The sequence below is a fragment of the Panthera leo genome, chromosome F2 (assembly GCF_018350215.1).
Source record: "Panthera leo isolate Ple1 chromosome F2, P.leo_Ple1_pat1.1, whole genome shotgun sequence".
NCBI classification, from domain to species: domain Eukaryota; kingdom Metazoa; phylum Chordata; class Mammalia; order Carnivora; family Felidae; genus Panthera; species Panthera leo.
Window position 1 is genome coordinate 63,125,976 of NC_056695.1, and position 19,299 is coordinate 63,145,274.

General features: G+C 39.6%; 1 protein-coding gene across 7 annotated transcripts in view; it reads right to left on the reverse strand.

Annotated features, from left to right (window-relative positions):
* The window catches only part of ENPP2 (ectonucleotide pyrophosphatase/phosphodiesterase 2), a 110,366-nt gene that overhangs the window by 9,965 nt on the left and 81,102 nt on the right, over positions 1-19,299 (reverse strand). For 3 of the 7 annotated variants that reach the window (XM_042923300.1, XM_042923299.1, XM_042923305.1), the window contains 8 exons: positions 18,508-18,595; positions 18,259-18,346; positions 16,968-17,152; positions 14,439-14,490; positions 4,592-4,666; positions 3,129-3,265; positions 1,733-1,868; positions 780-857 (listed from right to left, as the gene is read on the reverse strand). In XM_042923300.1, coding sequence (XP_042779234.1) covers positions 780-857; positions 1,733-1,868; positions 3,129-3,265; positions 4,592-4,666; positions 14,439-14,490; positions 16,968-17,152; positions 18,259-18,346; positions 18,508-18,595 — 839 coding nt within the window. The remainder of the gene's footprint in view (positions 1-779; positions 858-1,732; positions 1,869-3,128; positions 3,266-4,591; positions 4,667-14,438; positions 14,491-16,967; positions 17,153-18,258; positions 18,347-18,507; positions 18,596-19,299) is intronic. The other 4 variants (XM_042923303.1, XM_042923306.1, XM_042923302.1 and 1 more) reach the window with 3 other exon arrangements.

Consider the following 19,299-nt stretch of genomic DNA (forward strand, 5'->3'; position numbering starts at 1 on the left):
ATATCCATATAAGCCATAGATGTCATGCAATAAAATCTCATAATTTTGTAAATGAGAGGTTAAATATCATTTCTGTAATTATATAGCTAGTTGTCAGACTCCAGGGAAGTCAGTGTTTGGACCAGGGCTCACTGTGCCAATACCATTCACGGCATCACTTTCACCCACAAATATTTACGTCACGTACAAAGACATTATGGGTGTTCAAAGAAACTAAAATAATTTACAAAGCCCTAAGACCATCTGAATTTAATACTCTGATGATTCAGAAGATCCTTTAAAGTTCTTCCTGGGTTTCAAGGTCAACATTCAGAATACATCATTACCATCCACCCTAAAGGGGGAAAGTTCTGGTGGCTTTTACTTTAACATTCAATAAATAAACATAAGTGTTGTTAAACATCAGGTGGCCTCCAAAACAAAAGAAGACCCTTCTTAACCACCAATATAATGAGCATTGAAATAGAAGGAGCACCAGTTGAGAAGCAAAACACAAACTGGGTTTGGTTCAGTTTCTATCATTCATGAATTGGGTCATGTCTTGTGACTTTAATTTTTTAATTGTAAACAAGAGACAAACAACCCACCAACCTCCCTCACAGATTCATATTTTGGATTAATAGTAGAGAATTTACGTTAAAGTTCTTCTACAATTACAAAGGCTAGACACATGAAATATATTATTATCAAACTTAATATAGAGGTAGAAAGGGTAAGTGGTAAATTTAGAAATATTTCTTTTCATAAATAATAGTTTACTAGGTAAATATCAGACTTACGTTTGAAAGCAGGATACATTGGAACCATATTGGTTACAAGGAAAGCATCATATTTAGCTTCCGGTGAAGAGCTCAGATCTAAATGTTAGGCAAACAAACAGTGTCCATTAATTCCCCAAATCAACATAAATAAAAATGTAATCTACTAAAATGGTCTGAACAGTTTGAAGTGAATTGTGTATAGAACTACTCTTTTATTTCTACTCATTCCCTACTTTAAACAGTATTTCCCAGTTCCCCTCCCACTCAATCTCTTTTCTTCACCAATAGCTTTCTCCCCCAAATTTTTACAATGCTTTTTCTTCCTACCTTGTCTTGGGTCTACTAAGTATTATGTATATAGGTTTTAGAGTTTAAAAAATGTCATCAAGGTAATGAGAGATAATTAAAGTGCTTCCCATATTCTTTTTTTTTTATTTTATATATTTTTTTAATGTTTATTTACTTTTGAGAGAGACAGAGACAGAATGTGAGTGGGTTAGGGGCAGAGAGAGAGGGAGACACAGATCTGAAGCAGGATCCAGGCTCCAAGCTGTCAGCACAGAGCCCGACACGGGGCTCCAACTCACAAGCTGTGAAATCATGACCTGAGCCAAAGTGGGCCGCTCAACCGACTGAGCCACCCAGGAGCCCCAGGGCTTCCCATATTCTTAAGAGATCACCTCTCTAGTATTTAAAACATTAATGTCCTAATGATATACCATTTTACTGTCAGATTCCCACTAATGATGTGAGGGGCACGCTATATATTCCCTTGCACTTCAGAATTCTGGAGAACAGGATTTGTGAAAGGTGGTCTGTTTTCTGACCAATTTTGGAAGTATCTCATAGAAGTTCAATTTTTCAATCTCTTGAGTGCTCCTCTTGAAGAAGACCACTGAAATCCTAACAGTCCAGATTCTACGAAATAATATCCCTCTAGAATGGTCAGATCCTGATATGCTAAAACTTACAAGGAGGGAAGAGGAATCCATAGGACATCTGTTTATCATTTTTGTAGGCCAAACAGCTTTGACTGAAACTCGGAGACACACGGACATCAGGCCGGACGCAGTTGGTCAGGTGCTCAGGGATGCCAGAGACCTCAGCCTGCATGTTGAGTCAGAGGTAGTTAGCAATGCCATCACAAAGACCATGCCAAACCAACAAGGAAATACCAAAACCACGTTGCTCTGTTACGAACAGCCAGAACCCAAACCCCTCTAGCTTTTACTGTAGCTCATACTTGGACGCTGACTCCTTAAAACGAGGCCTCCTCACCCAACCCCCCCAAAAACCAGCAAGGCTTCAGTTTTAAATATGGTAAGCCAGGAATTTGCAAAATCTTATTTTTTCTTAGTGGCAGAACACTTTTATCAGTCTTAAGTAAAGCCATGATATATAAAGCAGAAATTGCATTGTTGAAATAATGGATGGGATTCCATGGAAGACAGCCTTAAAAAATAACACTCTAAGAAAAAATATAGAAATACCCTCTATAAAAAGAGAGACTGCATAGAAATCTGTGCACCAGGGCATATGTACATGCACACCGTACAAACGAACAAGAAGCTGTGTTTGCAGCAGTAGAAGTGTTCCTTTGTAATCAGAAATTAAAAACATACTTCAACTGCCAAATAAACTTTTCTAATTCCATATATAAACTTACCTATCTCATCTTCACCAAAACTGAAACCCCAACATAAAATCTTTATTAAAAAACAGGATGTTGATAGGGAGGCTGTGCACGTGTGGGGCCACGGGTATATGGGAACTCTCTGTCCTTATTCAATTTTGCTGTGAACCTCAAGCTGCTCTAAAAAAATAAACTATTAAAACAAACAGTCAAATCTTGGTGGCTTCTGCAACTATCGGGCAATGGCAAACAGAGGAAAAGCAACAAGCGTTAGTATATACTTCCTTTAATACGTTGATAATTTAACATATTCCTATGAAGCTCTTAGAAGAACATTGAATAAAGTCTAATTCAAAATACTTTGCAGGACACCTGGGTGACTCAGTCGGTTACGCATCTGACTTTGGTTCAGGTCATGATCTTGTGGCTCATGAGTTCGAGCCCCGCGTCAGACTCTGTGCTAACAGCTCAAGGCCGGGAGCTTGTCTCGGATTCTGTGTCTCCCTCTCTCTCTCTGACCCTCCCCCACTCACACTCTGCCTCTCTCTCCTTCAAAAATAAATAAAGATTAAAAACAATACTCAGTAATAGATTCGATATAAAATTTCTTTCTTCAAGATAAATTAAAATCTTTTCTAAGACAAAATTCTGTTAAGCAAGCAATCATTACATTAATGCAAAGAATGTAATCGCATGAAGAGTATAAGCCCCAAAGCCCCAATTTTTTCAGTGACCTGTTTGGAAACGGTGTATGACGTCCAGAGTGGCATTAGGAATATTTCACTATAACCGCTTTCAAAGTCAGTGTGATACAAGATATCGTATCGAGTCCGATAAAGCACTGCAGGCCGTCCGTAGAGGAGGTGTCGCTCTAGGAAAGAGAACAAAAATTGTGTTAAACACACATTAAACTTTACATTAAATATGAAAGAAATATTGGAAGAGTCAAGTTGTCCATAATTTGCTTGCTTACTTATTAATAGTGTAGTTCCTTCTTCTTAATTTAATCAAGTTAGTTTCCCCTAACACTTTGTGGTTTATCTGATCACCTAAGCATGGGTCAAATCTTACAGTTATCAAAAGTATAATATAAATGCCATATTTATTTTAATACTGTCTTTAGTTGTAAAGAATTTTAATCTGTATAGGAATGAAACAATATAGGAAATTTTTAAACGATTCAGCTGAATGGAAGTCAATAGGAGTGATTTTTACACAATTAATTCATTTGACCCCTGGAAAGGCTCATCAAATTAGCCAATGATTTAATTAAGAGGAAGGCACTCTTTGATCATTATTTGCAAACTGCAACTCAAATAATGCATTATTTCAGCATAAACAGTGAGTAGTGATGAGCATTTAAAGTAAGCAGATTTGTCACATGGAGAAAAACTCTTTAGGTAAGAACTTAAAGGAACATGTATAGATAAAGTAAGTGGGCATTCAAGAGGGTGCTTTAAATACAGGGAGGGGAGGTCATCAGCTACCAAAGAGCTCGATTAAGACCATAAGAATGTAGACCTCCAAGAGAAAGCTCTCCTTTTGTGGGGTGGGGGGGGGGGTGGTGGAAAGAGGTCTGAAACCTTACTCTTTTAAGGAGATGGAAGTTTAGTGTGCAAACCTTCATTCCACACCCACAATAAGTGCCTGGAGTTTGATCTGCACATTTTGGATAGACTAAAGTCAGAACTTCCATAGATTCTTGGAAATTGGGGTCCTACGGACCAAAATATTTAGAGATTGAGGCTTAGGTAATTCACAATTCCTTAAGTGATCATCAAAAAAAAAGTTTATGATTATTTTTATTAGAGAAAATCAGTTCTGGTAATCACTTGTTAAATTATGTATACATGTTGCTTTAATTAAAGTATTACCATTCTATGCAAGTAACAGAGAAAACTCTCCGGAGAATATTTTGCAAGCCTTTCCCAAGTAGAACTGCTGACTTGAGGCAAAGGGGCCCACACCTACTAAAGCAAAAGCCTGTTCTGGGTAATGTGGCTTCTTCAGCAAGCAGTCAATGTAGAAGCCTTTTTTAAGCTGCCAAATTTGGGGACCCACCCCTAAAAATTAGAACATAATATGATAACCTTATATAAACAAAATATAATGAACAAATAAAAAGCCAGCAAATCATAACAGTAGTACTTGGGGGCAGTTAACCAAGTCAGACTTTCCTTCAAAACTCAAACCAAACCTTTTCTAGGTTCAAAATTTCCATTAACGTTTTCCTTGTTTTCATTTTTGTTGCCTCTGAATTTCCTGGTTTCAGCTGGAAGCAGAAGTATCAAAATTCTTTGAGAAGCTATTCTCTTTTTATCATTCAAGTTTTAATGCTTACCAAACACATTCCTCCAAATTCAAATACAAGCCTAGCATCCAATCTATTCCATTAAGAGACAACAAAACAGCAGCCATGTTTTTCCATGCAATACCCCTCCTAAGAGCAGCCACCAACAGTAGTCTTGGGCAATCTAAAGATTCCACCAAACCTGGCTCCCCCTCCAGTCCTCATTTACTGGCATTCCTCCGCATAACAGCCCCTTCCATGAAGGCTGGTTTATTTATAACACTCTGGTCATAACCATCCTTAGCAATTCTATGCTATTACAATGTGATTCCTTTTCATTCTACTGGGAATGGCTTCTCCAACAGACCTGTCATGTCTCTCCCTTCAAATTTATCATTAATGTATTCTCCCTCATCAGACATTTACTGAGTACCTTCTTTGTGCCAGGCCTTTGGCTATAGAAGAGAGATGCTGGGCAAAGATAATTAAGTTACAGCTCTTACCTTCAAAAAAACTCACAGTTCAATGGGAGAGACCAACATGGTACAAATAACTCAAATGCAATATGATACACACTATATCAGAGATATCTACAGAGTGCAATGGGAACACAGAGCATGATGAATATCGTGGATGGGGATGAGGTGGCATCAGTACAGTCTTTACGGAACGCACAAAGATAAGCCAGGTTGACCCCAGCCTTCCCTGTCATAATTGGTAATAGTGCCCCTTTCCATATTCAAATGTGGATGACAAACAACAAGCTCACATAGTCCAACCCCATGGAAGTGAAATGAAGAAGGGGGTTGGGGGGGGGGGGACAAAAGGAAAAGAGACATCTTAAGATTCACTTTCTTTTGAAAGATTTCCTCAGTTGTTTCTTCATCTCTATTCACTCTTCTGCTCTGCGTGTATAGAAATGTGCACTGCAGGGTCGCCTGGGTGGCTCAGTCAGCTGCACGTCCGACCTCAGCTCAGGTCATGATCTCCCGGTTTGTGAGTTCGAGCCCCATGTCAGGCTCTGTGCTGATAGCTCAGAGCCTGGAGCCTGCTTTGGATTCTGTGTTTCCCCCTCTCTCTGCCCCTCCGGTGCTCATTCTCTCTCTCTCTCTCTCTCTCTCTCTCTCTCTCCCTCTCTCTCTCTAAAAAATAAACATAGAAAGAAAGAAAGAAAGAAAGAAAGAAAGAAAGAAAGAAAGAAAGAAAGAAAGAAAAAGAAAAAGAAAGAAAGAAAGATAGATGTGATGCACTGCAGGGGTGCCTGGGTGGCTCAGTTAAGTGTCCGACTTTGGCTCAGGTCATGATCTCACAGTTTGTGAGTTTGAGCCCCAGGTTGAGTTCTGTGCTGACAGTTCAGAGCCTGGAGCTTGCTTCAGATTCTGTGTCTCTGTCTTTCTCTGCCCCTCCCTTGCTTGTGCGCTCTCTCTCTGTCTCTCTCTCAAAACTAAATAAACATTAAAAAAAAATATTTAAAGAAATGTGCACTTCATAGCTCCCAAGCTAAGCACATTTGCTGTTTTGGGCACATAGCTGAAGCACAAATATTTCATGATGTGATTTCTTCTCAATTGTTAACTGGACATATTTGGCATGAAGAAAAAAACAATATACTGGTTTTGATAGTTTCCTAAAATTCAACCACTTTCCCCAATTAACCCAAAGAATCTATTTGGGTCTTCCTGAAGCATAATTGCTTCATCTAAGCAAGAGACGAAATAATCTTTGCAGTAAGAAACACAAATTTATAGTCCAGAATCAAAATTTAGATCTTCCTTTTTCAGTTTATCAGAGTATCAACGGACCACTGATTCTTGGTCACAGCCTGACTCTGTTACTTTTTGTGACATTGTAGGCAAGCCACCGACTGCATTTCTGTTTAACAAAAAGCTCCTGTTTGAGCCATAAAAGTGTGCTTGAATCTCAGTCTCTGGCCATGTAAGATCTTCATCCTGAGACCAGCCACCCTGCAGATGAGCCTGCAACCTTCTACTTTAGAAACATGCTCCTCATGATTTCCTGATATGGGTCTAATGCATTCCATGTTTTCCCAGCTGGGTTCCTCCTCCATCAGATTCCAGACAGAGTCTTCATTCCATACCCAAGTTCCCTGTTTACAACACTTCTCTGGCATTTTGGGCATATCCACGGTTCTCCTCCAGACACCACATTTGAAAAAATACTTGGAGGCATATCTTTTTAAGTGGTGTGGACTTTCCCAGGGCTCATTCTTTTGTCTTCCAAAATTTGGTCATCCAGACTGGAGTTTGTATTTTTTTCCCTCTCAGCTTCCTGATTCATATTCCCACAGATTAGCTGGCTGACTTGAGAGCCACATGAAAATCTTTTTTTTTTTTTTTGTCTTTTTTTTTTTTTTTAAAAAACATTCACTCCCACAAAATATGCCCTTGGATTTTACCACATAATCTCTACTCAAGGTCTTTCCTTTTCCTGCATCCTTTCTCCTCCTTCCCCTTGCAAGTGCCTGCTATCATTTATTGCCACGTCAACCTCCCCTGAGATTTGATTCGATGCTTCTGTTCTTTCTTATCTCAACTCTTAAAGCACTATGCTATAATTCATCAACTGGCTAAATATCACAATAAAATAACAATTTCATAAGGACAGGGATTTTATCTATCACTAGATCTCTACCTCTAACAATACCAAATGCATAATATCTACTTGGTAAATACTTGTTGAATAAATGGAAGCTTGTATTATTTTTTGAAACACTGTTCTTTATGACTGTCAAGGACTGACTTTCCACATATGACCTGCCTAATACAACCCTGAGAGACAGACTAGGCAGATCAATATCATCTCCATTTTACTAATGAAGGAACCGGAGGTTCATGATTTGTACAAGACAATTCAGCTACATAGCAGTACCCAGAATCTAGGCCTCCATCTTCCTGGTCCATTATTTTTCCTTAGCATTTTGGGCCGTCTCCAAGTGGATGCTAAGTGCTGGGTTATCTAAGGGAGGGTATGCTGGGATGAAGATCCAGCTAATCCCAGACGTGAGTTCTGCCTGAGTCATGACTGCTGCCAAGCTAATAAGAATAGCAATATGCCTTGAAAAAGAAAAGCAAAGTTGGAGGCATCACACTTCTGGACAAGCTGTAGTGATTAAGACAGTATGGTACTGGCACAAAAATAGACACATAGATAAATGGAAAAGATAGAAAACCCAGAAATGAACTCATAACTATATGGTCAATTAATCTTTAACAAAGCAGGAAAGACTATCCAATGGAAAAAAGAGTCTTTTCAACAAACTGGATAGCAACATGGCAAAAGAATGAAAACTGGACCATTTTCTTACAACATACACCAAAATAAATTCAAAATGGATTAAAGACCTAATGTGAGACAGGAAACCATTAAAATCCTAGAGAAAACAGGCAGTAAATTCTTTGACATCGGCTGTAGCAACTTCTTACTAGATATGTCTCCTGAGGCAAGGGAAACAAAAGCAAAAACAAACTATTGGGACTTCATCAAAATAAAAAGCTTCTGCGCAATGAATGAAATAATCACCAAAACTAAAAGGCGACCTATGGAATGGGAGAAGATATTTGCAATGACATATTTGATAAAGGGTTAGTATCCAAAATATATAAAGAACTATAATTCAACACCCCCCCCAAAACAAATAATCCAAATAAAAATGAGCAGAAAACATGAATAGACATTGTTCCAAAGAAAACATACAGATGGCCAACAGACACATGAAAAGATGCTCATCATCATCATCAGGAAAATGCAAATCAAAACTACAATGAGATATCACCTTACACCTGTCAGAATGGCTAAAATCAACACAACACAAGAAACAACAGATGTTGGCAAGGATATGGAAGAAAAAGAATCCTCATGCACTGTTGGTGGGAATGCAAACTGGTGAAGCCACTGTGGAAAATAATATGGAGGCTCTTCAAAAAAGTTAAAAATAGAACTACCCTACTCTCTAGCAATTGCACTACTAGGTATTTACCCAAAGAATACAAAAACACTAATTTGAAGGAATACATGCATTCCAATCTTTATAGCAGCATTATCTATAATAGCCAAATTATGGACACAGCCCAAATGTGTATCAAGTGATGAATGCATAGAAGTGGTATATATATAGTGGAATGTTACTCGGCCATAAAAAATAATGAAATCTTGATATCCACAATGACTCGGATGGAGCTAGAGAGTATTATGTTAAGCAAAATAAGTCAGAGAAAGAACAAATGCCATATGATTTCACTCCTATGTAGAATTTAAGAAACAATATAAATGATCATAGGGGAAAAAAAGAGAGAGGCCAACCAAGAAACAGACTCTTAACTATAGAGAACAAACTGATGGTTACCAGAGAGAGGTGGGTGGAGGGGTGGGCTTAAAGAGTGTACTTGTTGTGATGAGCACTGGGTGTTGTACAGAAGTGCTGAATCACTAAATTGTACACCTGAAACTAACATTATGATTACATCGTACATTAACTAACTGGAATTTAAATAAATTTAAAGAAATTAATTCTTTTATTTTTAAAAAAAAATTTTTTTTTAACGTTTATTTATTTTTGAGACAGAGAGAGAGCATGAACAGGGGAGGGGCAGAGAGAGAGGGAGACACAGAATCCGAAACAGGCTCCAGGCTCTGAGCTGTCAGCACAGAGCCCGACGTGGGGCTCGAACTCACGGACCGTGAGATCATGACCTGAGCCGAAGTCGGACGCTCAACCGACCAAACCACCCAGGCGCCCCAAGAAATTAATTCTTAAAAAAGAGAACAGCAGGGGTTCCTGGATGACTTAGTTGGTTAACTGTCCAACTCGTGATTTCAGCTCAGGTCATGATCTCATGGTTCATGGGCTTGAGCTCCACATGGGGCTCTGTACTGGGAGCATGGAGTCTCCCTGGGATTCTCTTTCTCCCTCTCTCTGTCTCTCTCTGCCTCTCCCCTGCTCACACTTGAGCGTGCTCTTTCTCTCTCACACACAAAATAAATAAATAAACATTAATTAATTAATTAATTAATTAATTAAAATGTAAAAAGAGCAGGAATTTGTATCAAAGCGTCTAGTACTTCAGAAACAACTTCCAAACCCTGATAAGCGCTGAGTTTCTCTGGACACTTCGTCTTCATTCCAACCCTTGGAATAAGAAGCATTTATAGAGAAAAGCACAGGGCTGTTGTATCACACAGACCTGGAATCAAATCTCATCTCAGCTTTTGATAGCTCTGTGATTCCGTAACTTAACCTCCCAAAGCTTCACATCTCACTGGGATGTTGCATTGTTTAGAGGCAAAAGTGTAAATTGCCCAGCTTAGTCTTGACCCAAAGTGGCTGTGGTTGTAGTGATTTTGTAAAGAACATATGCTCTACCTCAGTAGCAGCAAGGAACACTGGTAGGCAAAGGTTATTAAAATTCAGTGTCAATTGTAAAGAATTATACTATGTATTGATTTCTTCCAAATCTTCCCCAACACACACGCACACACACACACACACAAGGATACACACACAGAGAAGCACAAGCATATCTCCTACTTTCTCTAGCACGGCTAACATCTCCAGAAATAACAAAAATTAGAAATATCTCAGAATTGGAAAGAGCTACAAAGACTGCCTGTCTAGCCTAGTCTCTTTATGCTTTAAGGTTAATAAGAATTATGAGTGTTTCAGTCATTTATCCATCCAAACTAACTTCTTACTGTGTGTGTGATAAAGAGTCCAATGTATACAGTGTTAAAATGATTTTTAATTACTTTTTTCACAAAGGTGATAGTGAATATGAATCTAACAAAATATAAACCATTTTTATATAAATGTAAATAGAATAAAGACTAAGGTGAAAATGAATAGTATAATTATTCTTAAAGTGAAAATTATACCTGATTATGATGCCCAAATTGCTTGCTATGAGAGATTTAAAATTTTTCATTTTGCTCATTCATTCGTCTATTGACTCAATGGTTCAAAGAAATCAGCTTTCATTGCACAGTAAGTTTGCTAAGACATTATGTACATGTGATTTGGAAACCACAGTCATGCAACTAAAATCCAGAATTCCCCACAAATCTAGAAACATTAAGGCTTTAGCAAGCAGTTTAGATTGCTGTTTTTCCTCTTTATTTTAGTGAAAGACTTGATCCTATAACAGTTTAAATATTTAGAGCAAAAGATTGCCTAAGATTAATTTAATATGCCTCAAGTATCCCCTGGGCTGTTTCACTACCATAACGTACAACTTGCACATGTGTGTTAAGTATGAGAGGGTTTGCAGCATATAACATTAAAATAGCCACACATGAATATTACAAATGGAATATGTACAACACGTGGTTTCTTAAAAAAAATTAGCTACCCGCAGGTGTGTTTAAAAAGAACTAGGAATAAAAATAATCCAACTTTACATTTGTGTAGAATTTTAGGTTCACAAAATACGAAACTTCTATATTTATGTATAGAAGTCTCAATATATATTCAAAGATATTCAGAAGGGAGAAGTAATACTCTGAACATAACATGCACATGCACTTACACACACAATGACTCGAATTCATGAAGTTTTACTCTGGTGGAGCAGACATCCGATATTTCAAGTGGGAGATGAGATTTATGACCCAGGAAACACCATAAAGACCTGAGATAACTCTGACCAAGAAAATGTCACTTTGCGGCTTAATAAATGACTAAGTTATGACCCTTAAGGAGACAAAGACCAAGAGACAGAGTTACAAAAGGACAGGGGGAGAGAATACTGAGGCTTCTACATATCCCAAAATCCAAACAAGGAAATGCTTTGCACATAATAAGTCAATGGTATATAATTATTTTTATTCCATGCAATAGTTCTAAAGTCTCCCTTATATCATTAAAGACTGTCCCACTAGGTCATGAGCAAACCAAAGAGATACGCTACCGTGATCCTCCCCTAACATTTTATGCCACCATTGTGATGTCACATGCAGGAAACTATCAGTGACACGGCTGACAAAACCAAATGATGTCTCAGAGAAATCAGTTCCCAGCCCAGGGTGGGCGCTCAACAAACACCTGTGAAGGTCCCTTTCCACGAAAGCATATCAAGTTTAAGCTTCAGTGATGTAAAATCATCTTGAAACAAGACACTTCTGTTCACCTCTGAGTATTGCTTGGGGCAGGGGGCTCCTTCAATCCTGAAAGTCAGTGATTCACCTAGAAGATGCTTATTTTCATGCTCAGACGTTTGAGAGTACTCTTTATGCTGAGTTGTGAGACTGATTTTGTCACATGAGCACACTGTCACCAACAAGTTAAATGCATGATTTTTTTTCCCCAAAATGGAAATGCCTCAGTATCATGAACAGCCAGATCCTGAACCAGCATAAATACGAGTCCATTAAAAGTTATTATAACTAACTATTTTACTGGTGTCTCTCTTTTTTTTTAGCTTATTTATTTTTGAGAGAGAGAGAGAGAGAGAGAGAGAGAGAGAGAGAGAGAGAATGAGAGAACAAGCCAGGGAGGGGCAGAGGGAGAGGGAGACACAGAATCCGAAGCAGGTTCCAGGCTCTGAGCTGACAGTGCAGAGCCTGATGTGGGGCTTGAACCCATGAACCATGAGATCATGATCTGAGCCAAAGTCAGATGATCAACTGACTGAGCCACCGAGGCACCTCTTATTGGTGCCTTCCATAAGAGAAACATCTTACTACTATTTCTCTGACTTGGTGATGGAATATTTGAAAAACTCAAATCATGAGACTCTGCACCCATTTACCCTGTCAACATTCCAGTTTTTCTAATTATAATGACCCTGTGGTTCACCAGCAGCTAGATGTCAAACATTTCAAATCACTTCTAGAGTTTGTGGAGGATTTGTATACCTTCTACTAAGTCCTATTTTTCAAAGCTGTTTATCCAACTACATGCCCAAGAGTCTGTGTGTTCTTTGCTCAAAGAGAGAAAAGGGAGGGTGGTGAGACAAAAAGGCAAAAAGGAGGAAGATGAGGATCTTTATCAAAAGGGAAAATAAGTCAGGGGCGCCTTGGTGGCTCAGTCGGTTAAGCATCCGACTTCGGCTCAAGTCATGATCTCACAGTTTGTGGGTTCGAGCCCCACATCAGGCTCTGTGCTGACAGCTCAGAGCTTGGGGCCTGCTTCTGATTCTGTGTCCCCCCCCCTCTCTCTGTGCCCCTCCCCTGCTTGCCCTCTTTCTCTCTCCACCTCTCAAAAATGAATAAACATTTTTTTTTAATTTTTTTAAGGGAAAATAAGTCAAGTAAATAAAATCCACTGGTTTCCTTGTTCTTTACTTAACCAGACTGAAAACAACACATATGATAAACAGGACCCTATGTAAGCTAATAGCTCAAACAATGCTCTCAGAAGGATTGACAACGTGCATTCGCTGCCTGACTTGGAGCTGTTGTGTTGAGTTCTATCTGCTTTTTAACATATTTTTCATCATTCATTTGCTGTTTGCTATCCCATCTACTGCAGTAACCTACCTTGGAGCCTTTCCCTCCCCTTCTATTTTCTTCTTATTTTCTGGAATTTCAAAACCAGAAGGAAGAGTTTGTGAGGTAGATGGCACCACTGTTCCTTATTATTTACTGCCCTTTCGTAAAGGAGTATATACTACCACCCATTGGCCTGTATCTTGCAGGACGGCATCCCTGTGGAAAGAATACTTCCCTCCTCCATCGGTTTCATGTGCTCTGGCTTCACCAGCCAACTGTGAATGGTAATGACAGATGCCTCATAAAAGCAGAAGCATTGAGGGGCGCCCGGGTGGCTCAGTCAGTTGAGCTTCCGACTCTTGATTTCGGCTTAGGTCATGATCGTGGGGTTGAGCCCCATGTCGGGTTCTGCACTAAGCGTGGAGCCTGCTTAAGATTCTCTCTCTCCCTCTGCCCCCTCCCCCATTCACACTCTCTTTCTCTCTCTCTCTCAGATTAAAAAAAATAAATAAATAAATAATAATAATAATAATAATAATAATAGAAAGAAGAAGCCTTGAGACCCACTGCATGGTTCTGCCATTCGTCTCTTCCCTCTGCCATGAGAAGGGCATGCTCCAGCTAGGGGCTGTTCCTGCAGCTTGGATTCCAGAATAAAGAGTTCCCAGAGCCACACTTGGCCTAGAGTCAGCATACCGAAATGTGAACAAGAAATGCAGCTTTCTTGGTACAAACCACTGAGACTCTCTTCTTTAGTCACAATCTTGCAAAAGTTGACTAATACATGCATGTTATCATTGTACACTGCATTTTATGTACAATATACAAACAAAAGGAGAATTAGAGGGCTCAAGATGATCCTCATATAAAGAGGGAGTTCTGATACAGTTCATTCTGCATATCTCTCCCGACCACAACACATTCCTTGCTTCTCCAGGTACATACGCTTCAGCATAAGTACCAGCTGCTATTATTTATACTGTGACTTCCAGTCCCTTCAGAGAAGTCCCCAACGGCACCTTCACTTATGACCCAACAGATACACAATGGTATGTCTGTTTTTCAGAGAGCCTAAAAGCTACTGGGAAACAAAAAAAGCTAATGGAATTTTTCTAGCTATTAAAAGCTGGCATCCTGTGTACATAGAATAAACCAATACCCTTGGCCAGATGGATATTAAAATCACGTTGCAACTCCAATTTTAATTTTCAAAAATATTGTGCTTACACTGTGAAGTAAATAAGAGGTCTCTTCAATTTTTGAAAACTGAAAAACAAAACTTATCTGATTGTTTTTCCCATCAACTCCTCACCTTCTGTGGACCCTTTTATATGAAGGCGTTTGTTGAGTTCATCCAATTTGTTCTTCATGTGTGAAAACCAGAAAAGGAAAGGAGAAAAAAAAAGCAAATCAGAAATGTCCTGTCTTTCCTGCATGCTTCTCTCTACTTAGTATCTTGCTAAATTCAAAACAGGACCCTAAATTCCATCAGTATCATAAGCCCTGTAGAGGAATTACTGTTTTATCTCAAGCTGACATTCCAGGCTTCACCTCCCAGTGGATCTGTGGCCACGAGCACCTTCTTTAATCTTTCCATGACTCTGTTTCCTTTCCCTCAAACTGTGGACACTCATGGAACCAGGCTCCCAAATTGGGGAGAATAATGATTTGGGTACCTATACACGTAAATTAATTAGAATAGTGCCTCAATATTTCAGATTAATCCTAGGTACACTAAAGTGATTCCCAAACTGATTTATGAAGTCACTTTTCCAAGGTTGGAAAGTAATGGCTCAGCAATTCTATCTGTCATTATATACCCTAGGGACACTAGCATATGTGTACGAGAAGACTGGCAATAATGTCTACTGCGGCATTGTTCGGAGATGCTAACAACTGGAAATTACCAAACGTTCTCAAATAGGAAAAGGAAAAAAATCATTATGGTGTGTTTACACAATGAAATATTAACTATTAGCGGTAAAAAATGAACGAGCTAAAACTCATGTATTAATGAACAAAATAACTGCAGAATACATATAGTATAACAGCGTTCACATACAAATGTATAATATGCAAAACTATACCATAAGTTATTTTAGGGAATTATATCAAAGATTAATTAATATATTATTTAAGAGACATATATGCATGGAATAAAAATTACCTGCCTGGCAATTATGTACACTATCTTCAGGTTACTAACTACCTTTGGGGTAGGAACGAAGCAGGACTGGCAGGGAGTGTATACAGGGAGCTTCCACTGAATTTATAACACCTTCTTTCTCATGATGTGTGTATTGTGGCATTTATTTTATTAATCTGTATACCTTTGCGGTATGTCTGGACTTTTTTTTAAGAAAAGGAATGTAGTCTTTTGGAGAAACCCATAGACAAAATAAAGACAATCCAGAATTCCTCTCAAATGGTTTAAGATAACAAATCCAAAATATTTCTTGTTTTCCAGAAGAAAGGTAATTCAGAAAGCAAGATACAACTAAAAGATTACTGTAGGGTTATGTTTGGAATCCACCTCAAAGGCCACTTCCTATTGACTTTGGTAACAAGACACCTCCAGCTGAGGTCTCAGAATGACCTGACGGATAGTAGTGGATAGTAATTAGCTTTGTTCATTCTCGTCAGGAGCCAAAGTAGGAAGAAGAAGTAAAAGGGGTCAGGGGGAGAAGAGCAAGCTGAATTCCTCCAGTGGTGAGCTTTTCTCATCCTGTGGCTCCCAGGCCCCCAGGAATCCTGGAAGGTAGCAAATAGTAGAAGGGGATAGGGCAGGCAGGCGGAGAGCTATGTTCCATTTTTCCAAGGTCTACTAGAAGGTTCACACATTTACCCATAATAAAACCACACATGCAAACATAGCAGATTGTTTTGCTTTGTGTTGGAATCACATCAACTCAGTGTGGTAACACTGATTATTTCTTGCTGTCCGAGCAGTGATTGGTAACCATAAAGGACTTTGATCAATACAAAATTCAGTAAGTCAATTATTGCTTAACACTTACAGTTTGATATTCAAAAATTCTTCAAACACAATGTACTGGGCGGATTCTACTTGCACCACCACCCTCCCCTCTACCCTCCATGCTCTACCCTCCCCTGCTCTGCACCCTGGGAGACTGACCTCTAAGGACTCTTCCGAAGAGCAAGCTTGCCTCCAGCTCCTGAGAGACAACAATGGGTATCTACCCCAGGTAGATACCCCAGAAACCCCAGGTTTCTCTTCCCAGGTTGCAGTGTACTCACTACACCCATCTACCAAATCCAGGAATTCCTCCCCATACAGCTCTCTCTCCATGTTCTGGTCCCTTTATTGCTCGGGTCTAGGACCGGCACCCTCTAGCGCCAGGGTGCCTCACTGTCCCTCACTGCCTTGCCTCTACCCTGCCCAGCCCATGTAAATAGTCCTCTCATTAAACATGATTTACCCAATCCCTTTAAACTCTCTTTAAAAACCTTTTGTGCATAGGCCATCTGTTTCCTATTGGGACCATGACAGACAGACACACGATCCACGTTGAAAAAAAAGGAAAGCCTTTGGTTAGGAATTATAACGCTCCAGAATAGCAGCATGAGTTCTAGTTTTTTGCCCTTTGTTCTCTATATCTATGCTGCCCAATATGGTAGCCACAAGCCATATATGGCTCTTTCAACTTCAAGCAATTGAACAAGACTTAAAATTTAGTTCCAAGTGCTCAAGAAACCATATCTGGTCAGTGGCCAGCACAGATGTAGACCATTTACATTTTCACAGAAAATTCTATTGGACAGCACTGCTCTATACCCAACAATCTCCTCCATGATAATAAAACATAAAGATTATTTCTACCTTTGGCTCTACCTTATCATCACAGTTACAGCCCAGGTCAAAATCAGACTGAAGGTACATAATCCCAGGATAGTTAGGTCTGGTAACTTCCTCTGGCATGGTTGGCCTGAAGGTATTAGTGCGCAGGAGATGATTCAAACTTCCATGGGTCCCATTATTTGGAGCTGGCTTCAAGCCCAGGAGATCTGGTGAGAAGAAAGAAATGGAGTCAGATGCTTGATAAATATTTTTTGAGGAGCTATAGTGAGAGTCAAAACCATGCATCTTCCAAGGGTCTGAAAACTCTGAACACAAAGTAGAACTGAATAAAGCCAAAATTAGTTTGTAAGCCCCCCTTTCTTAGCTCCTGAACCGTTCTAGCCTGAACATGTCTTGCCACAGCTTTCTGAAATAGCCATGTTCGTTGCCTGCCCATAGAGAGAGGCATTCCCAAAAAGAAAGAGTGAATGAACAGGGCCTTGACCAGCTATTGCTTATGTCTGTGACAGCTATAGGGACTACCAGAGTCAGTGTCAATGCCCTCCTGCATCTCTGAGATTTTTTATCCCACCTTTTGAAATGAGACTTATAATCAATACATAACCCCTAGCCTGCCCTCTAATGCACTCCACAGAAGTATGGGGAGAAGAGGAGGGTTTGGCCCTGTGCCTTGAAAGGCTGCTCTGAAATGAACAGGCTGATTTCATAGCAAGGGAATAGTTGCCAAGCAGACACACAGTGACTTGCCTAAGCTGAGAGGCAGGACAGGGGAGAGCTAGCAGCCAAGATGGGAAAAGAACCCAGGAGACCCGACTTTCAGACTCCCCCTCTAACCACCAGACCGGCACTCCCTTACTAAATAGGAAAAGTTGTCCTCATTCAGCGACTAGAAGCTCAAGGAAGAAAAATAATTAGGAGCGCATAAATAGCTGGCCAGGATGCAAGCTGGCACCATTTTAACCGGGCTGCAACACCAGAGATGGAGGTGGGAGAAAGCTCTGTGAGGAACTCTCCTTGCTTCACCAGGTCTCTGACCAGTGGTGTCAAACTGTCACGTGATGTTAGATCAGCCAGAGGCTGCCAAGAACAACACTAGGAAAACTCCCCATTAGTCAACTGTTAAAGGAAGACAAAGAAGCCTTAGAAGGGGATGATATTCTGTCCTTCGAACCAGTGGGCAAGTTACACCAATGTTTTGCAGGGAGGTGAAGTGGTCCTAGAAAACAGATACCTCGGTTCTTTCTCTGACCTCGCTGAAGTTCATACGATAACTCAGATTGCTTCATTGGCTTTGATTAAATAGGTGACTTACCACACATAACATTGTAAAGCTCAATGTTTTCAAATGGAGGCACTTTAGTCTTGTACTTAAATGTCGGGCCATAACCTACAAAAACAGTCTTCCAAAAGAAAGGGAACAAAAACAATTAGACGTTGCTGGTATCTCGTAGCAACCCTTTTTCCATTTATGAATACTGTTCAACTTCTCTCATGCCAGTATTCTCTAGCTCTTCTGAGAATCACTAAAATCCATTTTCCATTCACAGTTCTGTGGTCATACCTGCATGCTGTTAACTTTGTTATCAAATCCATGGTCTCCCTGGAAAAAACATTTTCCTGATGGTTTCTTATACACATCCAAAGGTTTCCTACATCGAAACAATTGTAGGATTAGTCAGGATTTCTCATGAAATCACTCCTAAGAAGCCAATTTTGACACACACAAAATCTCCGAGAAGTGGATTTTACAAGCATATTCATCTCTATTTTAATTGCATCGTTCTTGTAGTGATGAAAAGATGATGCTATTCATTTTCCCCAGGTGCCTTTATGTTGGCAATTGGCACAGGACAAATGGGGGCCTCTGAAGACAAGGCAGCTACTGTCCTGTACCTTGCTTGTGCTGAGCAAAGCATTTGTCACAGGTAATGTTCTGTCTGCCAATGTGCTTCCCTAGCTCCACAAGGGTAAGATTCTCCACCCTGGGACCATGTTTGTCTGGTTCACTTCTATATCCCTATCACTAGGCTCAAAGCCAAGCACATAATAGGTACTTTTAAAATATGTGTTATTTAATCAATGAATGGAGATGTATTTTATAAAAGTGTTTACATACAAATTTACCTATCAATATAATACAATTAGAGGGTATAACTGAGTGGCAAATTTAACATGTATTAGTGACATATTTAACAAAAGCCCAGGCTCCCATAGACAACATCACTGTTTACAAATAAGAAAGTGAAAACATTGCTCTCTAGGCATCAAAACCACTTGACCTTTCTTGTTATGGCAGGGAGATGTCTTTTGCTTAAATGTCATGCAGCACGTTTCCAAAATACTTCCATGTTTA